Source organism: Tauraco erythrolophus, chromosome 4 (genome assembly GCF_009769465.1).
Source record: "Tauraco erythrolophus isolate bTauEry1 chromosome 4, bTauEry1.pri, whole genome shotgun sequence".
NCBI classification, from domain to species: Eukaryota; Metazoa; Chordata; class Aves; order Musophagiformes; family Musophagidae; genus Tauraco; species Tauraco erythrolophus.
This window is the reverse complement of record NC_141468.1, coordinates 31969164-31992378: the sequence shown is the minus strand read 5'-3', so window position 1 is coordinate 31992378 and position 23215 is coordinate 31969164. Positions and strand designations below refer to the sequence as shown.

The 23215-nt window shown below is 36.4% G+C and overlaps 1 protein-coding gene across 1 annotated transcript in view; it reads right to left on the bottom strand.

Annotated features, from left to right (window-relative positions):
• Positions 1-23215, bottom strand: part of DOCK4 (dedicator of cytokinesis 4) — a 261513-nt gene that overhangs the window by 79451 nt on the left and 158847 nt on the right. The window contains exons 14-22 of the mRNA XM_086609922.1: positions 13052-13176; positions 11388-11550; positions 9715-9821; positions 8869-9025; positions 3020-3117; positions 2831-2914; positions 2639-2739; positions 1837-1918; positions 622-792 (exon numbers count right to left, since the gene is read on the bottom strand). Of these exons, the coding sequence (XP_086466048.1) occupies positions 622-792; positions 1837-1918; positions 2639-2739; positions 2831-2914; positions 3020-3117; positions 8869-9025; positions 9715-9821; positions 11388-11550; positions 13052-13176 (1088 nt within the window). The remainder of the gene's footprint in view (positions 1-621; positions 793-1836; positions 1919-2638; positions 2740-2830; positions 2915-3019; positions 3118-8868; positions 9026-9714; positions 9822-11387; positions 11551-13051; positions 13177-23215) is intronic.

Here is a 23215-nt window from a genome sequence, read left to right as displayed (position 1 = left end):
TCAATTTCTTGGAAGAACAATTTCCTACAGAGCTTAAGAAATTAACAATTTGTAACAAGTCTTAAACACCTTTAGTTACAAAAACAGGAGAAGAGGACAACATATCTATGAGCTGTAGAAGTCAGTAAATCTATGGCACTTAATGCAGAGAGTTATCTCCTGCGCTTTAGCCCTAATCCATTTTAGTAGTCTCAACTGAAATAAAGATACCAACTGAGTATTAAAACATATTAAAACATCAAGACCTAAAAGTTTTCTGTAAAGCATGAAAATTCTGATAGTTTTTTGCATGGCTCAAATTCTTCAGTTCCAAAGTGGTTAAAGTAAGCTGTAAAATGCCCAAAACAGAGAAATGACTTTATTTGCACCAGCAATATAATTATTATAATTATAATATAATTCAAAATTAAATACTAGATTTAGGATTTTCTATGTGAAGCATAGTTAGAAGCTGCTGGTATGAAAATTTCACACTATAGGACAAAAGGTATGAAGATGAGCTGAAAATGACATTTTACCAGAACCACATTTTCTTTCCTGGGAATATAGGTAAGGACAGGCATACACTTTCTATATTAGACAAGGAAGACAGCAATAAGCAAGGCATGCTTGAAAACTTACTTGTAGTTGGGATAAAGCACTAGCTCCTTTGCTCTCTTGGGAAAGGAAGAAGCGTACTGACATAAGAAGCTCTTGAATACAGCAGCGAAATTCCTCCTCATTTTGTCCACCAGTGGCAATAGAGAATAACCTTCGAGACTGAACTATATATTTAAAGATATATTCCTGTGCCTACAAATGTCAAAATCAGAAATAACTCACAAAAACGAACCAGCTCATCTTTAAATAGAACACATGCAGTGATTACATCATTCAAATAATGACAAAGGTCTGAAACAGGACACCTTATTATTTAATTTTGAAAAATCTTTCCATTGAAACACTACCAACATTTCAAAACCACATACTCAAGAAATGTTCTTCCCTTATTTTTCATAATCTCTACAAACCAGCGAACACTTGTTCTTTTAACAAAAGGAAAACTGCAAATCTCATCACTGCCCTCCCCCCACCTCTTGGATGCCTCTGGCTACAGAAGCACCTATTGCATGAACATACAAGGCCAATATTAGAAATGGGCTCGAACTTTTGAGCTGGTCTTGGAATTTCTCTGCCTGGTAAAAGTTGCCTTCTTTTCAACTGTTAACCAGATAATACAAAAAAAAGCTTAAATTAAGGTGCAAAATTGTTGGAACATAAGTTAAAAATACAGCCCTTTCTTAATATCAAGACACCAAAGTTAACAGCAGAATAGAAAGGCAAAGAAGGGTACCATGTTGATATATTATTTCCAGATTGTAGAACCAGTCTCAAATGGGATTATTGTGTTGTACGACTCCACCTGACTCCAGGCTGTGCTTTTTTGATGACACAAAACAGGGAAACGAGAGTAACCAAACCCACTGTTTTCAGTAGAATTCCCTGGTGTCAGGATTGAACCATTAAGTCAGCATGCATTTTTGCCATTTAGATTCAGTTATACGACAGATGTTAATACCACTCTATATTTGATTTCTAACACCTACTCATGTTTATCCTTATTCAGTAAGGAACATAGAGCTCCAGAGTCTAGTGGCAGTAATCTCCATTGATCAACTTACTGGCAAAAGAGAACCATGAATAAACTGACTGCACTAAGAAAGTCTCCAGCTCCCTAGAATTAGTACTATCATTTCATCATTTCTATATACTCTGCTTCATTTCCTAAGTTAAACCTGTTGGTACTTTATGAATACATCATTCCAATATGTAATTGCCTTCAACGATTTTTATTACCTTTAGTACTTCCTGTATGTGCTCGTGCAGCTCCACTTCAGTGACTCGATCAATATGCCACTTCAGTACTTTTATAAGATCTCTAGAATAGCACATCAGAAAGTATTATAACACAGAAGTGGGAGAAGTGTTAACTTTGCATTTAAAATGCAAACCAATAGCTCTCATATGAGAAACAGTGACAAAAAATATATGACTAGATTTCACTAATCACAACAGGCCCAGTATTACACTTAGTTTTCAGTGTGCTGAAAGCCATCTAGTAGGTCTCTGACAAACAGGAAACAATACCGGTATTACATATGCAGTAGAATGATTTTAACAGGGACACACAAGCTCAGTTAAGCCAGAAGAGTCCCTGGCAGCACGGATTACCCCTGCTGCTATGCCATGCATTGGTCTACAGCCTCATCAAACTGCACTGGTTTTAATGGAAGTCTAGATCACAAATAAATACAGAGACCACAGCAGAGTCGGTGATGCTTATTAGTTCACTGCTCTACGCAGACAGTGAACATAGCTGCAGCTGGATTATGTTAAGGTTCCTTTGCTTTTCGAAGTAATTCAAGTAAAGCAATCCACTGAAGAAAAAGATTTAAAAATGAAGCCAATATTAGAGCATTAGCAAGTAACCCTTCTGGTAACTTATTTTACTCTTTCTTAATGGCCTAAATCTGAGCATTCACACAAGCACTGCATTTTATTTCTAGTGACATCGTTTAATTTAAGCTAATGATTGATTCTGCTCAGTTTACCAATAATTGTCAGTATTCAAATCAGATAGAAAAAGTACAGACTTCACCTGTATGCAAGTGCTCCTGCAAAATGACTTTCAATGTAAGTGTCCATTACTGGCTTAAAGTGGTGAAACTTGCTGTCCTGTAGTAAATTTATTATGTGAACCTAAATGTGAGGGAAAAAGAAAAAAAAGCAAGCTTTTTTTTTTTAATTCATTCTTAAATAGTGTTAAGCATCATCACAGAACGAAACTTACCAAACAATCGAATACTTTTGATCCATATTTTTGAGAGTTTTCATCTAAAATCCCAAATAAAGTATCTAGTGTATCTTGAAGAAACTGATTGGAGAGAATAAGAGACAGTTTGTTATTAAATAAGCAATTTTGTGACATGTAAATATATTATTTCCCTCATATTATCTAAAAGGATGGAAAGGTATATACCTTTACTATTTCTGAACCATCAATTTCTTTCAATTTTGAGAGGCAACCTGCAATTTTTTCTGGGTGGGTTCTCCATTTCAGAAGGTCAAGCATATCTCCTGCAAAAACAAAATGCAAGATTACAGTTGGAAGCAAAGCAGCATTTCTGATTTTAAATCTTGTATCACAGTTCACTCAGCAAAACTTGGCATCATTAAAACAAAACATCTCAAGATTTGTTATAATACGATCTGCCCAACGACAAATTTTCATTCCATCCCATAATTGCTCCTCCAATAAAAACATAAGAACATGATACTGAGTCAATAAAATCAGTTTCCTGTGGCAACTGTATCATGCAACCTTGTTCAGGTATTTGTCAACTACCATTTTAAGAAAACTATTTTGCTGTCTCTCGTTCCATTGAAGGATGTCTTCCAGAGCCATCCTCTGACAGCTACAAATATTCGAACTACTAATTAGGAGACTGTATTTAAAATACTTATCTTCCTATGCTTTTTTATGGAACAAGCACAATGACTCCAAAATCCTGCTTTATTAGTAAGCAACGCAATCTCTTCTGGAAAATAAACTCCTCTGAGGTAAAACACAGCTGAGCGTCTTCACACTTTTTGCAGTTGTAATTCATTCTCCTTCAGCTTTCTTGACCAAAATGGTAACTACATTACAAATGAGATTACTTCACTGTTTTCTATATCATTAGCAAGCTCATATGTCTGCTGTAAACACCTGATATATACATTCTAGAATTTGGGAGGGTTTTTAGAGACATCATATTGGTAACACAAATAGGTCTTTCTCCTGTTGAATACTGTTCAGGCTCCCTGGCTACAGCAGAATCCCTGAGAGTCTCCATTAGGGTATGATCCTGCCTTTTGTACCATTAGATTTGATCTAATTTCTACTCTTTCTTATTAATTGTTTAAATAAAAGTTACCTTGCTTTGCTTGTATCATATTTGTATTTTGCCTCTCTCAACCGATGCACTCTCAACTACATAATAGCAGCAAATATCATTAACAGGCTCTCTAGCGTTTCAAGTTTTGGTGAAGTAACTCCCACCTCTGCCCCCTTCCATCTCTTAAAAGAGAGATCAATCCCAGGCCTAATCTTTCAAGATCTAGTAGTATTTTCTTTCCACTCAGGAAAGAAATTCCTTCCACTACAGCGCAATCTGCTCATTCCCTTTTAGCCTTCATTTACCAGTTTTGAAATTCTTATTCTAATCTGTATCTTTTCTAATTTCCCTTGTGGTGTGGTATTGAAGTCCAGATGGTTTAGATCTGCTACGTTTCCTCTGAAGAATAGTAATAAAAAAAACTTTGAACAGAAAGATTAAGAAGTTTATTCTGGCATGATGTGCCTTTGATAAATTCATCATACAGCACATTCCATTTAGCTACGTGTCCATTTTTTCATCCATGATTTCTTGTAAATACTTGCATAAAATTCATCGGAGGGTAATGGTCCAGTTAACGTATCTGCTCTTCCACCTGTCTTAAACTAAGTACTTTATTTATTACTCTTCAGTCATATGTTATTGCTTTCAGCTTCAGAGGTGTACTAAAAAAACCACCTTGCTATGAGATTGGGAATTTCATGTCCCATACCATTCAATATCCTAAAATAGAGTTTTGTAAATTTGGCCTGTTTTTTCAGCAGTTTCCACTTGATCTTGACCCGTGTTGAACTCTGACACGTTGCCGCTATTTTCCTCCCTTCTGTTGCAGGTTCTCTGCTTACTCCTCACATTTTCTGCCCGTGACTCACTCAGGTCTGCAGCACTCCTATCAAGCTCTATTCAGTAAAAGTTCCATATACTTTTGTACTGTTGAATTACAGAAATCCTAAAGCTCCTTTACATTCAAGTTTACAACTACCATGTTTCACTAACCAGCTTTCCAGAATTTCTCAAAGCCTGGCCGTTTGAAGCAGAAAACTTTAACCTATTGTCCAACCCTTCCATCAGTTTAAGCTGAACTACTGTCTAACTGATCACTGTCCAGCATTGTCTTAGAAGGATCCCGTTCTTCTGAAATGTTCCTGGTATTTCTCAAACTCATAAGCCAATAGCGAGTTTCCCTCTTGATTTAGCAACTATTTGGATGCTTTCTACCACAGGCTGTTTTCACATTTCAGTAACATTTGAGCCACACCCATCTTTGTGTCATTTTTTTCCCAGTTTGCTTCAGGAAATCTCCTCTCTCTCACAACAACAAATGAAGTAATATTTCTGTCTTTAATAACATTAAATAAATCTTCACTTATATTCAAATCTTGCCAGAGGTGCTAATGGCAAACATCCTACATGCTATTCCACTAATATTTTACTGTCTTAATTGATTTTGGTGGGCACAAATTGCTTTTATGTGTTTATACATTTTTTTTTGCTTCGCTTCACCCTGTGCCAGTATGGAATGGTTTGGATTAAAAAAGATCCTTGAGTTGCACTAAGAGTGCTGAAGGGTCCCACACACACATCCCTAAGATCAAGGACAAATTATATGTCTTATTATTCCTTTTGTCAGGAGTTTTCAAGAACCAAGCATTAGAAATCCAGTGACTTGCAGTTATTTTTTAGATAATTACATGGACGTATACACTTTATTTTGTTTAAGCCTCAACCTAGGTTGAGGAGTAGCGAGACTAGCTAATGCTGTCAGTCGATAGCAGGAAAAATATTTCTTCACAGGTTTGCTGGAGGAACTTGGTAGGAAGACAGTTGACACTCAATATTAGGGATTTGTTGGGGGATTAAAAAAGAAAGAGAAAGCAAATGTCAGGCACTCACTTCAAAGAACTTATTTCAAGGAAAATGCTAAGGAGGAAAGACATTGCTGAGATAACATTAGCAAACAGCCCAAGCATAAATGACATGAACAGAAAATCTGACACGTGAATCACAAGGGGAAGGGACAGCAATGTGTCATATATTAAGAGAAATGAGACTATAAAATTATCCCCCAAAATAGGTCCACTAGGAAAACACACTTTTGGAAAAGGGAGAAAGTCAATGCTGCTGAAGAACAAAAACATTTCCAGTGTCTTCTCTTACTCATGATCAGATTTGTACATGAAAAGTAGGCTACATCTGACCTACCATTCCTAACAAACAAAACACATCCCTTCTCAAAGTCTGTAGTTTAAATTCAAAGTGCTAGGTTTAACAAAAGGTTCAGAATCACGTGTATAAGGAAGTGGTTTGGGTTGATCTTTCCAACTCTCTCCTATAAATCTTGAAACATCAGAAATTGGCCTGGTGTAGCACTACTGCACTTCAAAAGGAAAAAGCAAAATTCCAGAACTGGCGGTCTGCGTTCCTCTTTCAACAGGCTGCTTCTGCGGTTTCCAACACTCCCTCCAAACTGGGGTCACTCCGGGAAGCTGCCTCCTGTTACTTTTCTTTTATTAAGCACTAGTTTGGCTTTTCTAAAATGGAAATAGATGGATTATACCTCTGCCTTGCCATAGACATGCTGTATGGCATGTTGCTCTGCTGATGAACAGCTGCTTACTGGGGATGTGCTGATCAGTGCTGCGAAATGAGTGGATGCCAACTTGCTAAAATATTCTGACTTGCTGGATGGATCCTGAGTCTCTGGCAGGCAGAGATCCCCCCTCCTATATGTCAAAAACTAAGTAAGACTGTATTGATAACCACTTAGTAGAAAAATACTATGTTCTCTTTTTTGGTTGTGTTTTGTTTTTTTTTTTCTTAAGATAATGAAATAAAACTACCCAGCTAAGAATGTAACATACAAAAGCTGGTATACTTTTTTGCTAACATTAACTGATTAACTATCCAGGATCAAAAGTCAAGCTAAGGAAAAGCTAACTGGCAGACAGATTAGATAAGGACGCATTCTTATGAGATATGTTGATGAACACACAGATTCCCCTGGTTAGAAGGTCTCTGAAAATTGTTTGGAAACAATCCTAAAAACCCCTGCAAATTACCCAGGGTAAGGAAGTTATAGATCCCAACAACTGGGAGTCAGCCTCCTTCCCCCAGTCCCCATAATTTTAATATGCATGAGAGCTGATGGCATGTGGGAACAATCAATAAGAGAATGACAGCCGAATAAAATTTCCCAGCAAGCAAGTAAAGCTGTGGCCTAATTCAGTCACACCCTTTACGAGTCTGGGTTTGGGTTCCTCCCCCACCACACGGCCAGATCAATAGCATAATTTTCAATCCACTTCCAGGCTGGACACTGCTGCTTGTAGACACAGACAGATCTTTGAGAACTCCAGAAAAATCTCCAAACTTAAAAACGGATTAAAAAATAATCAGCAATTTTCAAAAATACAAATGTTTCCTAAAAAAATATGTATGCAGATTGTTTTACTCCTGTATTTTTTAATAAATACACTACATTCTCTCAGGGATAACTGAAGTAATGCTCACATGACCAAATATCCACATGCTTTGCTCTATGTTCACTTTCTGAGCATGCAATAGGTTTTGGCAAATTTTTGTTTAAAAGAATGGGGATTTGGAAACTCACCAAGATGAACTTCCCAAAGAAGATTCTTGGACAAAATATGAGCCTGTCTATTGAAAATATTTCCACCCTCTGAAGTACTGCTGAAATAATTGTTAACTCTTTCAAAGCTGAAAAGGGGATCAATATTATTCAGATATTCTACACCCTATTACTCAGAGTATGCTTAAAAAAAAAAAAGGAAATTGTATGCCCTATGTCACACATCTATTTACATTAAGTACAAAATAACTCCTGTACTGTGAACATAAATTAGTATTATAACCCCAGACAATAGCGCAGCTATTTATCAGTGAGACATGTAAGTTCCAGGCAGCACTTTCATACATGTGTTAAGTACCAGTAGATTAATGTGATTTCCTAAATCAAGGCCTTTAAATGAAGCAAATTCAGTCTCTGACTGCCTATTAGCAACCTTTGGGAAAATCTTTTACTGGCTAACTTTTATTGCTTTGAACGGACGTGCACAGTGAAATAGATCACTTACTATCTGCACATATTCTATTTTGGACACTTGCTACTAAATGGTGAAAATTAAGACGATTATTTCAATTTAAAAAGCTGCTCTAGTTGTTAAACACTTACAATCAATTTGCAAGCAATTAGCAATTTTATTATCATACATATAAGAAGGGTAAAGACAGTCATTCACACACAAGAGAGCACTAAGCAAGACCTTAAAACTGTCATAGCTCAGAAAAAATAATATAAAACTGGGGATATCAAAGAACGGTCAGAAACACAATACTAAGCAAATACACAATATGTACAAATTTGTGGAAAACAGTTTCAGTTATAAACTGTATTTAATATGGCAAATAAACAAGAATCTCAGGAATTTTATACAGAGCAATGGTAAAGACCACAAACACATATTTCTGTCTTCTGCTCCTTATATCCAGTGTATAAGATTGTTTTAAGTAGTAGCAAATGTTTGTGGGCTTTAAGGAAGAGAAGTGATACAACAAAAAAGCAATATATGCCTAATTAAAACCAAATTGCCACAGCCTAAAGCCCACAATAAGTATTTCATAAAAACTCTACAAGAAACAGATTAAGAGGTTTTGTAAAGCAGCTGGGTTTTGATAGTTGATTCCAAGAGTGCTGCATTTGATTCCAATATCATGTTAATCTAAAAAGCATTCTTGAACTACTTAAGATCAGTGGTTTATCATGCTGCCTTGGTTTCCATCTGGATATAAAAAATTATGAAGAAAACCAGTTTGTAAAATGGATAGAGCATAAGCTATTTTTGAGTACATCCATGCTTGCTTGGCATGGAAAAGGCTGTAGCTATCACGCTCATTTGAATTCATCATGTTTTAAATAATCAACATATCCTACCATTTTGTGTGAGTTTAGTGGAGCAGAGAAAGGACGTAATCCAGAAGGACTCTTTAGTGGTTTTTACTGCTTGGCTGTTGTTCCCTAGGAAAATTCCCTTTGAAAAGGGGAGTTTGAGGTAGCGACCAGAATCCTGAAGGTTTGTGTTTTCTTCACACTGTGAAAACAAACCAGTTAAAATAACTGTAGTGCATAAAAACAAAGGACCAAATCTCTAAATTATATGAATTATTATTGTTTCTTTGCCAGAAATTGAAGAATTTTCACTATACCTGTTGCAAATTTGTTTTTGGCTCATAGCTTCATAGCTGACATTGAAGTCTAACAAATCTGCACAGGTTATGTCAAATGAATAGCTAAAAATTTTGGTGTTAAAATCTATAATTTATCTGGAAGCATATCAAATGATCTGAACAAAGAGGTAACTGTAAAATGTGAAAACAAAAATTCCACAAAACTGAAATGTTTCTAAAAATGATAACATTGAGTAAATCTGCATAAATGAGCGTGCTTGATTTTCTAACTTCTGCAATTCAGTAAGAGGGTATCATGATGTTCACTTTGTATGTTTTAATTGAACCTAACTTTCTGAAATCCACTATAAATACAACGTAACATAATAGTAAGACTTAGTAAAACCAGCGCACTGAAACACATGACTAGTAGATTTGACTGCAGTTTATAACAGGAAGTTTAATATTAAACAATCAGCAATGGATATTTTGATGGTGACAAGATTATCACTCATTTGGTAATGAATACAGAATTTCTCAACCTAATGTTTCTGGGCATTCAAAGTATGTTCCAGAGGAATCATTACAGTTAATGATTAGTAATTCAAATTACCTTGTGTACAATGAGTTCATGGGTGCCATCTGGCAGAGTCCTCCCATTTTCCTGCATCAGGGGCACGAAAGAAAAGCCAAACAACTTCTTCTCACCCTTTTCTTTTGCTGAAATATATATGCAAATAGCAGCACTTAAAGTTAATATTATACATTTTAGAGAAAATAAATGGATATAATACAACAGAAGAAAGCATACTGGAAGTTATTCGCAGCTAGTTAGACTAAGATTACTTTAAATTTCTTGTCAGATTTACACATTATCTCCTGTAATGCTTTCTTTTATCTCACTGTAAATCAGAAAGCAGTATTCTGAAATGATTTGGTATTTATTAATAAAAATAATGGAAGCCACCAAATATTCAGTCTTAGTAACATATAGAATGCCAAGAAACCCAAATAAATGTGAACTAGCCAGTCCAACATGAAGAGAAAAGGGTTATTTTTTTGTGACAATTATCCCCTATATTAGTTTATACCTACTACTCAATTTTAGGTCAGCCTCAGGCTACACTGCACTTCCATTTTCAAACAAGACATCTACCTCTACAGATACGACTGAGGATGTCACTGTTCCTTACATGTATGTTAGACAGCAGATAGCATTTTCAAACTCGGATGCCTAAGCTCAAATTGTAAAACTCATCTATCACCTAAATATAAAGCAGACTACAAAACACTGAGATAGCACAGATCTTACTAAAGCCAATGAGTGTGGATGCTGAACACTTTTGAAAATCAATCAATTTTTTCATCAAATGTGTATATATGACTTTTGAGCCCAGGTTTAGCACAGTTGGGGTGGTGCAGGCAATCATAACAAAATTATCCAACTTGTATTGCATGGGAAAGATTGCGCAAAAATGTTTGAAACACACTACTGACATTTTTCCTTTATTACTTCATATTTCATAAAAGAAATCTTAAAGAGAAATCAATGCAAATTTCTTCCTATATTACCTGTTCCTTACATTTTGAAGTATATGTACCCAAAATCTAAACATACTGTAATTCACTGCATGTGTCAATTTCCACAAAGGTAATCAAAATAATCAAATCTTGCTATATCTATATCACTAAAAAGAGCCAAACAACAATTTTATCTACCGTTCTCTACAAGCTTGACAGAGGTCAGCACAATAGCTATGAAACCTGTCTCGCATACCTTGGTATGCAGAACATAGACCTTGACATCATTTTCTACCTCAAAATCATGTCCTAAAATTGTTCAGAATGTTTAGAGAATTTTGGAATTTTATAAGAAAAAAAAACACCAAACAATACAAAAGTGATGTTAATTGACCATGATGTATCTATGTACATTTCCCATTTGTTTGGATTGCTAAACATGTACTAAGGAACAAGTATAATTTTGGATAATTCACCAGGTAAACTCTAAATTTGCATTTTGAGTTCACCTGAAATTCTGTTTATGTTTGCAGCTGCAATATTGTCTATTTCTATTTAATAAAACTAGACTGGTTTCTCCTAGGATTTAGGTTTTACCAAAGCACTGAGTTCCACCAAGTAGAGCTGCAAGCCTGAGAAACTGTGTCATGAAAGCATCACAGAGAAAGTTCAGGCAGCTGTCTTTTTCCTGAGGTATTATGGAAACTCATGTGCTGACTGCAGCTGTAACGGAGAGGACTAGCAGAAGTCGTGAACAGTGCTTACTGGAACAGTGCCGGAATTCACAGCGGATGTGTGCTCCTCTGAATTTATCCACAGGAATAGGAAGTTTCAGCAGCTCAGCCCATCTGGGACCATTGTTATGATAAAGCACAAAGGAATGGTACTCGCTGGCTGGTGGCTCTCCAGAGCCAAATGAGATAAAATCCTAACGAAGAAAAAGTATTGATTGGAGATTAAAGGCAAATTAGTTCACTGGTAAGATATCATCAAGGACTGTTCTTACAAGGAAGACTACTTAATATTTGCATTCATATAATAAATGCCACATGTGGTATAATGCTCAATATCTTTAAACCCACAAAAATAATAGCACATTGTTAATAGTTACTGATCAGAAAAAACGGCAAGAATCACCCACAATCATGAGAACCAAAGTATTATATAGGGGAAACTGGGTAATCAGGAAGGCTTAAGCAATAAATGTGATGTGGGGTCTCATGGCACAGTATGGTCCATACGGTGTTATGCCCAAGCAACAAACCAAGAATGCAACTGAGACAAAAACAGCCCAGGCTCAACATCTTCAGTTCTTTAAAATAAGCCTATAACCCTGCTGTTATCAGTGATATGTCCCAGCATGAAAAAAGAAAGAAATCTGGGTTCCCTGATAAGGAAGCAGCAAAGCGTTGGTTGACTTGGCAACACCCTTGATGGTCTCACTAATAGCAAAGTAGGCAAACAGACTTTTCTGACTTGAGGGATACCTATAAATTCTCTGTGGGAAAGGTAAGCTGTAGCTTTTCTCCTCAGCAATTATAAGGGATCAACTTTCCATCTCGATATCCTTAATTTTTTTACATATCTACCTATATATATATAAATGCACACACACACATATGTATATATATTTTTATATATATAAAAACATACATACATTGCATGTCATGCATTTACACACACAATCTCACTTCACATATATGCACACACACATGTAATTTGCACCGGACTATTCGCGTTAGCCTTTCTTCATTTTGTCACCCCACAGTGCTCAACATCATGCAGAACATGTGAAAAAAGTACTTTCAAATACATAGGGAAAAAAAAATATGCTACATATGTATGGAAAAGGTTGAAAGTGAACAGAAATCTTTTGGTACAGAAAAAAATCTGAGAAACAGTCATCTATTAATAATTAAAACATAAAACAGTGCCTCTTTGTAAGCTATCACCAGCAGTATGTGATCAAATCTGAAGAAGGAACATTAATTTATTCTTTTATTGCTACACAGTGGTGAGTTTTGCATCAAGCATCTCTGATTTATTAAAATCAGAGAAAAAAATGAAAATTATCAAAACATTCTGTGTAACATGAGGAAATGTATACCTACTATGAAGAATCATTACAAAATAAAAAATTTCTAAAACTTGATCTTGCTTTCCAACATCTTAATGGAATCATTAGCTATTTGGTCGGCAATTATAGGCGTTTATCTGAATCATGTCATTGATCATAAAATAAAACAAATGTGTTTTATAAAGTTTTTAAGCAATGAGGAAATACTTTCAATATCTAAAGGCGACAAAAGATAAACATGACCTTTACAAAGGAATTTTGTGCTCTTCAAACAATGCCACAAAAGATGATTTACAACTCAAAAAGTGTATCAAAATTAACTACAGTAAGGAAAAACATACAACAAAGATACCTTTAAAATTTGACCACTGCTGTCCACGACATGCATTGTCACTTCCACATTTCTGGCCACACTTTTCCCTCCTTTCTCGAATTCTCCTCTTTCTACAGTAATATATAAATCATTCCTCATTTCACCTATAAAAAACCAAACCAAACACAAAGTGTGTAAAAGTCAGTTCAACTTCCTTACTTTTTGCTTTTAGCACTTCAGTGGACTTCCATCTTCTCTTCTCAAGAAGGGATAGTATCACACCTACAATTGATCAGTATTTTCATGTTTTAAATAACAATAATTGTTTTCATAAACCAAGAAAACCAACAAAGTTTCATCCCTCTAAAAGCTCAATAGATTATCTGCCATACCAAACCAATTCTAGGAGCTTTTACTCATCTGCTAGCTCTTTTTGGTCTTTACAGTGGCATCTGCAGCTATACTGAAGCTGGTGTCTAGCTTCACCTCATTTAATTTCTCTTAAATTAATGCAATTTCTCTTATTTGTAACCTTTACATTTGTCTATTTAATGTGTCCTTGAAGAACCGATTACAAGTTTTTTTAGACTCGATCTCAAAAGAAAGTGTATTACTTTGAAGAAGCAAAAAAGAAGAGGTTGATATTCTTTCTGTTAGAAGGGCAGGCTTCCCAGATTGCTAGCATTCAAATCTGTCTTTCTGATCTCAACATATTTTATATTGATTGGGTGTTGCAAAGTTTTCTAGCAAAAAATTAGCTTAGTTAGCTGAGTTTTTGCTTGTTGGAAAGACTTCTGAGAAATTAAAATCTTCATCAACACATTCAAACTACAAATCCAATTCAGGCACTACCTAAGTGTACAAGTTACTAAATACTGCTGGCATGTTTAAATTGAAATTCTTTGCACGTTTATACACTAACATGCTAAGTATTCTGTCAGACCATAACCAGATCTTCTGGATGAGGTCAACGGTAATTTTATTTTAGTTTTGATTGACACAAACCACAAAGTTTATAGTTGATGAAAGGAAGAAAGATTATTTGGCAGGGGGTAGAGGGAGAATCAGTGGTGACTGAAGTGGCATGGTAGGGAAGCTCCTGTTCTGTCTGAAGATGATAAATCTATTTCTAAAAAGTGTAAACTAATCTAGCTCTGGACAAACATTACTAGAACTGCTTAGAAGCAATTGAATTTCCTTGTGAAACACTAGAAAAGTGAAGGATGAAGAGCAACAGAATTAGGAGTATCTTCTAAAATTCTAATTTCTAGATTTGGTAGAAAAGAAATTGAGAATATATTCTTTAATCTAGCAAAATGCAAGTTCAGCATAATAGGAATATCCTCTTTCAATAAAGCAGATTTTCACTGTGCACTGCTGAAAAGAAATCAAGTATGACAGTTTTGCGTATTTACAGGCATACCGTTTAGTAGTCAAACATGAGATGGATATTTGTACTGTGGGTAAAATGAATTAAAAGATATGTAACTGATAAAGAATTAGTGCATCTTCAATTTTCAGCTTCATTTTAATGTGCAGGAAGAATTTGACCTCCTTGAACTTTCCAGGATACTTTCCAGAAATGTTTCACATTTATTGCACTTTTTCTACCATGTGCTTTTTTCTACCATGTGCATTTTTTTCTCCAGTGTTTTTTAAGTACCAGAAGCAGTGATCTTGCTACAGTCTTCTAATATTTTTATAACATTATTCTATCACTGAATGATTCAATGATTCCTCCAAAGCACAATCTAAACCATTGCCAATTAAAAGAAAATAAAAAAGTAAAAGAGGAAACTGCTATATTATCAAGCCCTCAAGAACAATGCCCACAAAAAAAAAAGGAAGAAAAAAATCTACTATTGTATTACCTTATTATCGATTATCTTCTGAAACAACTATGGACAGAGGCTGGAGCACAGATAGACAGAACGAACAGAAACAAATTTCAGGACCAGATGGTATTCTCTTAAGAATTTTGTGTGAAGTCAAGGATGAAAGAGCTGAATTACTAAGAAGTGTGCGCAATCATTGAAGCAATCTCTGGATCCCGGTGGGCACCAGGTTCAAAATAAGTGAAAGGTGGTGGTGAATCAGGTAACGGACAAAAGACTTGTAAAAGAAAAACTACAAAAGTAACCCCAAAATAAAAACGAAACACAAACTGAAATCTTTTGGAAGGATGTTGTGAATGTGAGAAACATAGAAGAGTTCAAAGGAAGAATGGAGAAGTTGTGGAATGAAGATCCACTAAAGAATACAAAACAGAAGATCACAAGCAGCTCAGAAAATCCCTTGAGCTGAAAATAGCTGCAGGCTGGGAGAGCATCAGGGGGTAATTACCATACATGCACACATGCATGCCCAGTTCTTATGCTTGCTTAGGTTTCTGTTTACAATGCTGGGCTAGACAGGCCCTTGATCTGAATCAGTAAAGCTGTTTGTATGTTTATTCAGGTCACAGAATTACCTTTAAATCTACTAGATTCTCATTATTTCCACATTGCAGTAATATTTTATTTTTAAAGGTTTTCAAAGCTAGTACAGTACGTTACCAAAGAGCATGCAACATGTTGAGCCCTTGCTTAGCACACATTTATAGTAGGATGCTTTCCAGTTAGCGCTGGCAGTTGGTCACTTTCATGAGTCTTACATTCAGAAAAAATTACAACACACAATAATCAAAAAGAGAAGCTCTGTTACATAATTGATTTTAGTACACAACTTGCAGTTGCAGCAATTTCTCTTTAATGATTAATTTGAATTCTACACGCATTTGTGCTATATTCAGTCATTATTTTGATTTATCAGCAAGGAATTATTTCAATTTTTCATGGAGTCTACACAGAAACATAACCAAATAACTATTTATTTCCATCACAAATTTCACGATCTAGCCCACATGAAACTCATTGAAAAGTATATTTTTTCCTTTTTAAACTGAGTAAATTGTACACCATTTAAATGAAAATGACACTGGAACAGGTTGCCCAGAGAAGTTGTGAATGCCCTATCATCAGAAGTGTTCAAGGTCAGGTTGGATGTGGACTGAGCAATCTAATCTAATGAAAGATGTGGCATGATGATGACCAAGATGATCTTTAAAGGTCTCTTCCAACTCAAATCATTCTACGATTCTATGCAAAATAAGAAAGCATTTGTAAAGAAGTAATCAGAGCTTCACAGAAGTTAAGCAGGCTTTCAAAAATGGTGTCTGCATTTTAAGGCTTTAAAAAAATCCAAATCCATTGAGTTTCTCCTTTTTAATTGCCAGAAGAAATCAAATCACAGGGGAAAAAAAGACACAGGAGTAGGATGTACTTCCACAAATATTGTCCTGTTCTCCTTTTACAGAACCTTGGCAGAGTTTGTAATCAGTGTCATGAGAGGATAGTTCAGATGAATTTCGTCCCGATCTACATCCATTCAGGAAGCTCTACTCTGTTTTCAATGTCTCAGAGTAAATTAAGACCTGTGGGCCACGTCATTGAAAGAAAATGCCAGATTTTCTCCATTATCATGCAAGGCAAATTAAATCCAAGAGGAGACTAAGCCTCTCATGCTATATGAGGAATAACAATGTTTTATATGGAAATTGATAGAAAAGCAGAAGGGAGATAACTGAAGTAGACTTGAAAATTAATCAAAAAGAATGTATATCAAAGGTACAGTCTGCATCAGGCAGATATAACAGCAGCTTCCTTTTCTCAAAATATGTAGCATATCTGACATTTTATAATCTTGACAAAAATCGAAGTTTTGGTTTAAATTTGGCCTTGTGCCTGGATTTGTATGTACACATTTCAGTTTTGGTTTAAAAAAGATCACTATTTGCAATAAAAATGTAAGAAAATCACCTACATTGAACTTGCACAGTTCAGGTAAGTGTACTGGAATGTTAAGAACTTAAAACCATGCTCCTGACAAACCTTTAGCACAATATTTGTATGAACATATTACGAGTAAAAGCTTATAAAATCAAAAAGTCAATGGGGTTGTAAAAATCAAGCACAAAGCCTTATCAGAAAATAGCTTACAGTAAACAAGAAAATAGATTTAGAAAGTAAACTTCACTCTGGATAGGAAAAAGGAAAGAAAATTATAATAAAAACCTAGACAAATGCATTTGAATCCAAATTTAAAAATTATTTCACTCTCAATGTATTACTCTGGAGAGATCTTAATCACTTTTACTTCCTCAGTGCAGAAAGCACTCTAGCCACTGCTTCAGTCTTCCTTAACAGAAATTCTCTCTCCAAAAATCGAGATTGTCTGTGTAAAACTAAGTTAGAACAGTCTTTTGTGGCTCTTTTTCCAGCAAAACCAATTCAAATTTCCTCTATAAAGTATTCAAACATCAACAATTTGTGGAACTACTATAGATTCCTTTAACTGATAATTTATGGCAACTGTAATTACACATTCGATTACAAGAACATGCACCATTTTTTTATGAGATCTTTCCCTTCACCAGTATACCAGACAGATAATTCTGACAGATTAAATTATCTTGTTTTCACTTGGAGGGGCAATTACAGCCATAAGCAGCACTGAAAGGCAAAGTCCTGCTGAATATCTGAGGTAGACTTTGGAGAGTACAAATGGCATCTTTAGCTAAAGTACCTGCATGAGTCAAATAAATCTCTCCTAGATATATGTTTACTGCGATTTTCATACAGTCTAATACTTGATCAAATGTAAGGAATTTACACAGAAACAAGAGAGGCACATCTTGGATGGTACAGTACATCCGATTTTAATTACTGGTTGAAAACATGCCTATAGAATTGAATCTCAATCGCACGTGATGAGACTTAAAACATGATGAAAAAAGCAACATACTTATTCCAGCTTATTTCCATGTTGAGAAACACAAAGTCTCCTTCTCTAAGTCTGTTTCAGTGAAAACATCCAATGGTTATTTTCAGCATGAAGTTTGACATAGGAATAAGCAACTGAAAACAATATAAAAAAAGATGCTTAACTTTAAGATTGACAAACCTAACTCTGTCTACCTATAACGAAGTTGTGTGGTATGAAAGATCGATCATTTGAGAGCATTTCTTTAAAAAACATGGCAGGTCAGTTTTGCCTCTTCTCATGTAGCATCTCAATCCCCCAACTCCTGTTATGACAGTTACTTTAAGCTTTCTGAATTCACCAGGGCTTCAATGAACATGTGAGTGTCTGCACCCAGTTAGTTACACTGTTAACCATTACAGGGTCAAACCCCGTTATAAGTCAGTGTTGTCTAGGACTGACATAGAGTTTTCTGGGTAAGAAAAGACTATAGAATAGTGAACTATATACACTAAGATCATTAATCATGTTTGTGAAGCTAATCCACCTAGGTCTCCTTAGATGTGAAGGGTACTTCTAGACATGTGGGTTATGGGCCAGGTCAACAGAAACTGGAGAAAAGCAAATTAAAGAAGCCATGTGTTGCATTTCTGTGTTGTCTGAATCATTTCACTGCTTAAAAAATTGCTTATCTTGGCACAGCTACTTTCTATCCACTATCTCAATCAAAAAAATGAGGTTAACATATTACAGCCAACCATAGGTAACATAGAAAGTTATACATTGGATGTGAGATGACAAATAACAAAGCAGAAAAAAAATGGTGTTGGTCCCTGTGACAGTAGGAAGTAATTAGCTGTCCTTGGAAACAAACAGAAGAACTGTGAGGATCAAAGAGTGTATCTAGGGAAGCTGTTTGTTCTTACTTCAGACAATAATGCAATGCATTGAAAGAGGTTATGAATATATTCTGTCCTAAGTACAGAAGTGACTCATTAACCCCAACACTTTGGCACTACTTAGCACCCTATTATTTCACCTATTTGGCTAATCAAAACCAGATTTTTAAATATTAAAACCTACAGATCAAAGTACTCCTACAAGAGCTTCTACTATGAAGTGACGGCTAGAGCTATATGGAAATTGAAGTCCCATGGAATTTAACAAAAAAGATAAAGCTGCAGTGATGTAGATGATTACACAGCCTTAACTTTCCTGTGCAGCGCAAGTGTTCAGTGCACATTCTGCAGGGACATTTAGTCTGGTAAGTGAACTTAAAATTGTGTGGAAAAGGTGCTGAACTGAAATGTCTGGGTTGCTAAATCAAAACCACACCACAGGATTGGTAGTACCTGCCTCTTCATATGGTCCTGCCAATAAATTTCAGCTTTGACCTGGCAAAAAGCACTTAAAAGCACTATTTATAGGCTGAGAGAATAAAAATTCCAAACTTTTCTTGCCCCAGATGTAAGTGCTAACCAGGCACATTTCAGCTCAAGGTTTCTGACCAAAGAAAAAGAAGCAGCTTCATGACTTCAATTCAACTAGCAATGAAGTGTCCAAGGGCTGAACAGGAGCGGAGGACAGAGATCCAATGAGCATCAATTACATGAACGAGACAATTACAAGGAGCAGGAGGAAAGGCCAATTAAAGCTGCAAAACAACTGCAAGACAGACTGCTGGACAACAAGCTTAGCTGATGGAGGTCAGCCTTCCTGAGCCTACCAACTATAAACCACAAATTTTAAATAACCAAGATAAAAGAGCCAGGAGTAATTTGCAGGTCGGGGATGACAATGCATGCTCAGGTGTCCTATTACCTGCACTACACAGTTTCATTACGGGATAGCTCTGCAGGCCTCCTTTTCTTCACAGATAAGAGGCTGCATTGTCACTATTCAGTACTCGCGTACAAGCACTGGTCTGCTTGCTGCTGCTCACAGTGTGTACCCCCAGCTATGGGACCTATGTGCAAGCTGCCTCCAGCTCACAGATGCTTCAATGCTCCCACCGAACCTCAGGTAACAGAAGCAACACAGGTAATCGCTAGTAAGGAGAAGGTGAGATCAGGACAAGCATCAAGAAAATGTTTGTATGAATATATTGTCTGTTCTTTTATTTTTCTAGAAACATTTGTACCTAACCTAAGCGTCAAAGTAATGATTCCTCATCACAAAACTGTTTTTACACTTACACTGAGGAAGCTGGGAGTTACAATTGTTACACACACAGCTATTATAACAACAAGTCTTCTAATTTTCCAACCACATTTAGAACTGTAGAATTTCTTGCAGCGTATTAATACGGAACAAGGTTTTCAAGCTGAAGATAGCTGTCAAAGATCAACAGTAGCTGTCTTTGTTAGAAAGAAAAGAGAGTTTAGTTTGCCAGCTATCCTCAAAAGCTTTCTAGTGAAATAAATTCCAATTTATTTTGATTATTTAGTACTGTAACAAAATACAGCGTGATTGTACAACAATCAAGATAGCATCTTTAATAGTTGTAGCTTTCAGTGTGCAAATCTAAACTGTCATGACAGCAGCCACTAATTTAAAAATAATTACAGAGAACTCACTAGGAGCTTTTGTTAGGAACTGCTTTTTTGAATGCTTTGCTCAGAATTATAGGTCCTTTAGAACCAAGAATTGAAAAGGAGCAGAAAATATTATTTCATTTAGAGAACGTTCTTGTTCATTTACATCTCTGTAAAATACGAGCTAATGAGTTGCTTTGTTGATACTCTAAACATGACTTGAAGAGCTCTTAAAACAATTTCAGTTGTAGGGACTGAAACTCTGGATGTGGCACAGACAAAATGATATTATCCAGGTTGTAAATCTTGTGGATGCAAAACACTCTAGAGAAAACCTCCTTAGAATACTTTGTAGAATGGAACAAGACCTGTGTAGCTCCTGTCAGTGGTAGGATCTCAAAAAAAAACATGTAGAAGATGATTTTAACTTGAGGAGAGGGCTAGGGACACTTAGTCTACCTTGCCTCCCACCACTCGAGTCAATCCATGCTATGCCTTTTAGCAGCTAGGATGTTCTGTGATGTTACCACCCATTCTGATATACTGACAATAAAGAAAACTGGAAGATAAAATACAAGGGCAGGAAAACTTCCACTCCCTTTTTAGCCCAGTAAACTTGGAACTAGCACAGCTAAAATTACAAAGCAGTTTACAGAAACACGGGAAACAAGATAGAGAGCTTGATTCAAAAGTATACGGCCCTATGTCTGGGAGATGCAGCACTGACCACCAGCATGTAGCCTAAATTTCAACAAGTTACACTACTACAAGCTGATCATATTTGTAGTAATCGAAACTTGGAGGTTGTAAATACTTGAATTATCAAAATATATGTTTATTAATATATACACCTTGCGGGGGTGGGGGTGAGGGAGAAGATATTAAGTCCTGGAATACTATAGCAACACTAAATTCTTGCTAATGCCTTTCTGGCAGTTGAACTTCGATGATTTCATAGAATCAAAGAACGGTTTGGGTTGGAAGAGACCTTTAAAGGTCATCTAGTCCAACCCCCCTCCAATAAGCACAGACATCTTCAACTAGATCAAGTCGCTCAGAGCCCCATTCAACCTGACCTTCAATGTTTCCAGGGATGGGGCATCCACAACCTCTCTGGACAACCTGTTCCAGTGTTTCACCACCATCATCGTAAAAAATTTCTTCCTTGTATTTAGTTTGAATCTAACCTCTTTTAGTTTACAACCATTACCCTTTGTCCTGTCACAACAAATCCTGCTAAAAAGTTTGTCCCCTTCTTTCTTGTAGGCCCCCTTTAAGTACTGAAAGGCTGCAATAAGGTCTCCCTGGAGCCTTCTCTTCTTCAGACTGAAGGACCCCAAATGTCTCAGTCTTTCTTCATAGAAAAGGTGTTCCATCCCTCTGAGCATTTCTGTAGCTCTCCTCTGGACCTGTTCCAACAGCTCCATGTCTTTCCTGTGCTGAGGGCTCCAGTGCTGAATGCCATACTCCAAGTGAGGTCTCACAAGAGCAGAGCAGAGGGGCAGAATCAACTCTCTTAACCTGCTGCCCACGCTTCTTTTGATGCAGACCAGGACTGGCTTTCTGGGCTGCGAGTGCACATTGTCTGCTCATGTTTGGGTTTTCATCCACCAGTATCCCCAAGCCCTCCTCAACAGAGCTGTTGTCTATCCCTGCATCCCCCAGCCTGTATTGATACTGGGAGTATTCAGTATCCCAATCCATGTGCAGGACCTTGCATTTGGCCTTGTTGTGAACCTCACAACATTTCTTGAGCTTGTCCAAGTCCCTCTGAATGGCATCCTCCCTCTCAGGCATGTCAACCACACCACTCAGCTTGGTGTCATTTGCCAAGTTCAGCTCCAGCTGCGCCTTGGCGTTCCTGACCCTGGCAACGTCCCTATATTCTTCCCAAGATATTTGTCCCTGCTTCCACTGCCTACGCTTTTTCATGTTGCCCTTTAGCTTGACCAGCATGTCTTTACTCAGCTATGTCAGTCTCTTGCCCTTCCCTTCTTGATTTCTTACACATGATCCAGAGTTGTATTTCATTTAAAAAAATCAATTAAATAAAAATTAATGTTAATCAATCTGGCATCATTTGTGAAAATCGGAGCACAGAAGGATGTTATCCGGGAGAAGGACATCCTTAAGGAGGTCAGCTCAGGAAGCTACGGGCACACTGCATTTCACAGAGAATTTTATTACTGGAGAAAGTGAATTCCCATTATTGAAACAATTTCTTTATTGTTTTGCATTGTAGAAGATATGGAAAGAGTGGCTGGCTTCTTATCAGCGAATGTATTCAACACTTTGAAGAAACGGGGCAAATCTCATTGCCATGCTTGAAGCTGCCAGTGAACGTGTGTCAGATCCAAAGACCGCGATAACCATCAGTCAGTTGTCTGTTTAGTGCTTTCTCCCCGTATAGCAATACCTTGACTTTGTCATTAGTGTGGCAAAGAACAACTTTGCTACTTCCAGAAGCTTTTGCATCACAATAATTGCTATTTATGAGTAATATTCACACGTGACTGAAGAATGAGAAAACGTACTCGGTGCTTAAACATATTCATACAAACAAAAGGTCTGAGTCTGGGACTCTCTGGGTGATACTGGACAAAAACTTATTTGGGGCGGGGTAAGTGTCTGCATTTAAGTATATGACAGGGGATGGGCAGAAAGAAATAAGACCATTTCTGTTATTTATATACTGCTAGCTAGTTTTCATATTATCACTGACATTCTTGTTTATATAAGGCAAACACTAAAACAACTCTGCATGTGTCAGAATTTTGAGAGCATTGGTGACTTTGGAAACACTACTGCCTTTTTACTATTGCATTAAGTAAGCTCTGGCATTTAAATCAAAGGCAAAGATGAATTAATA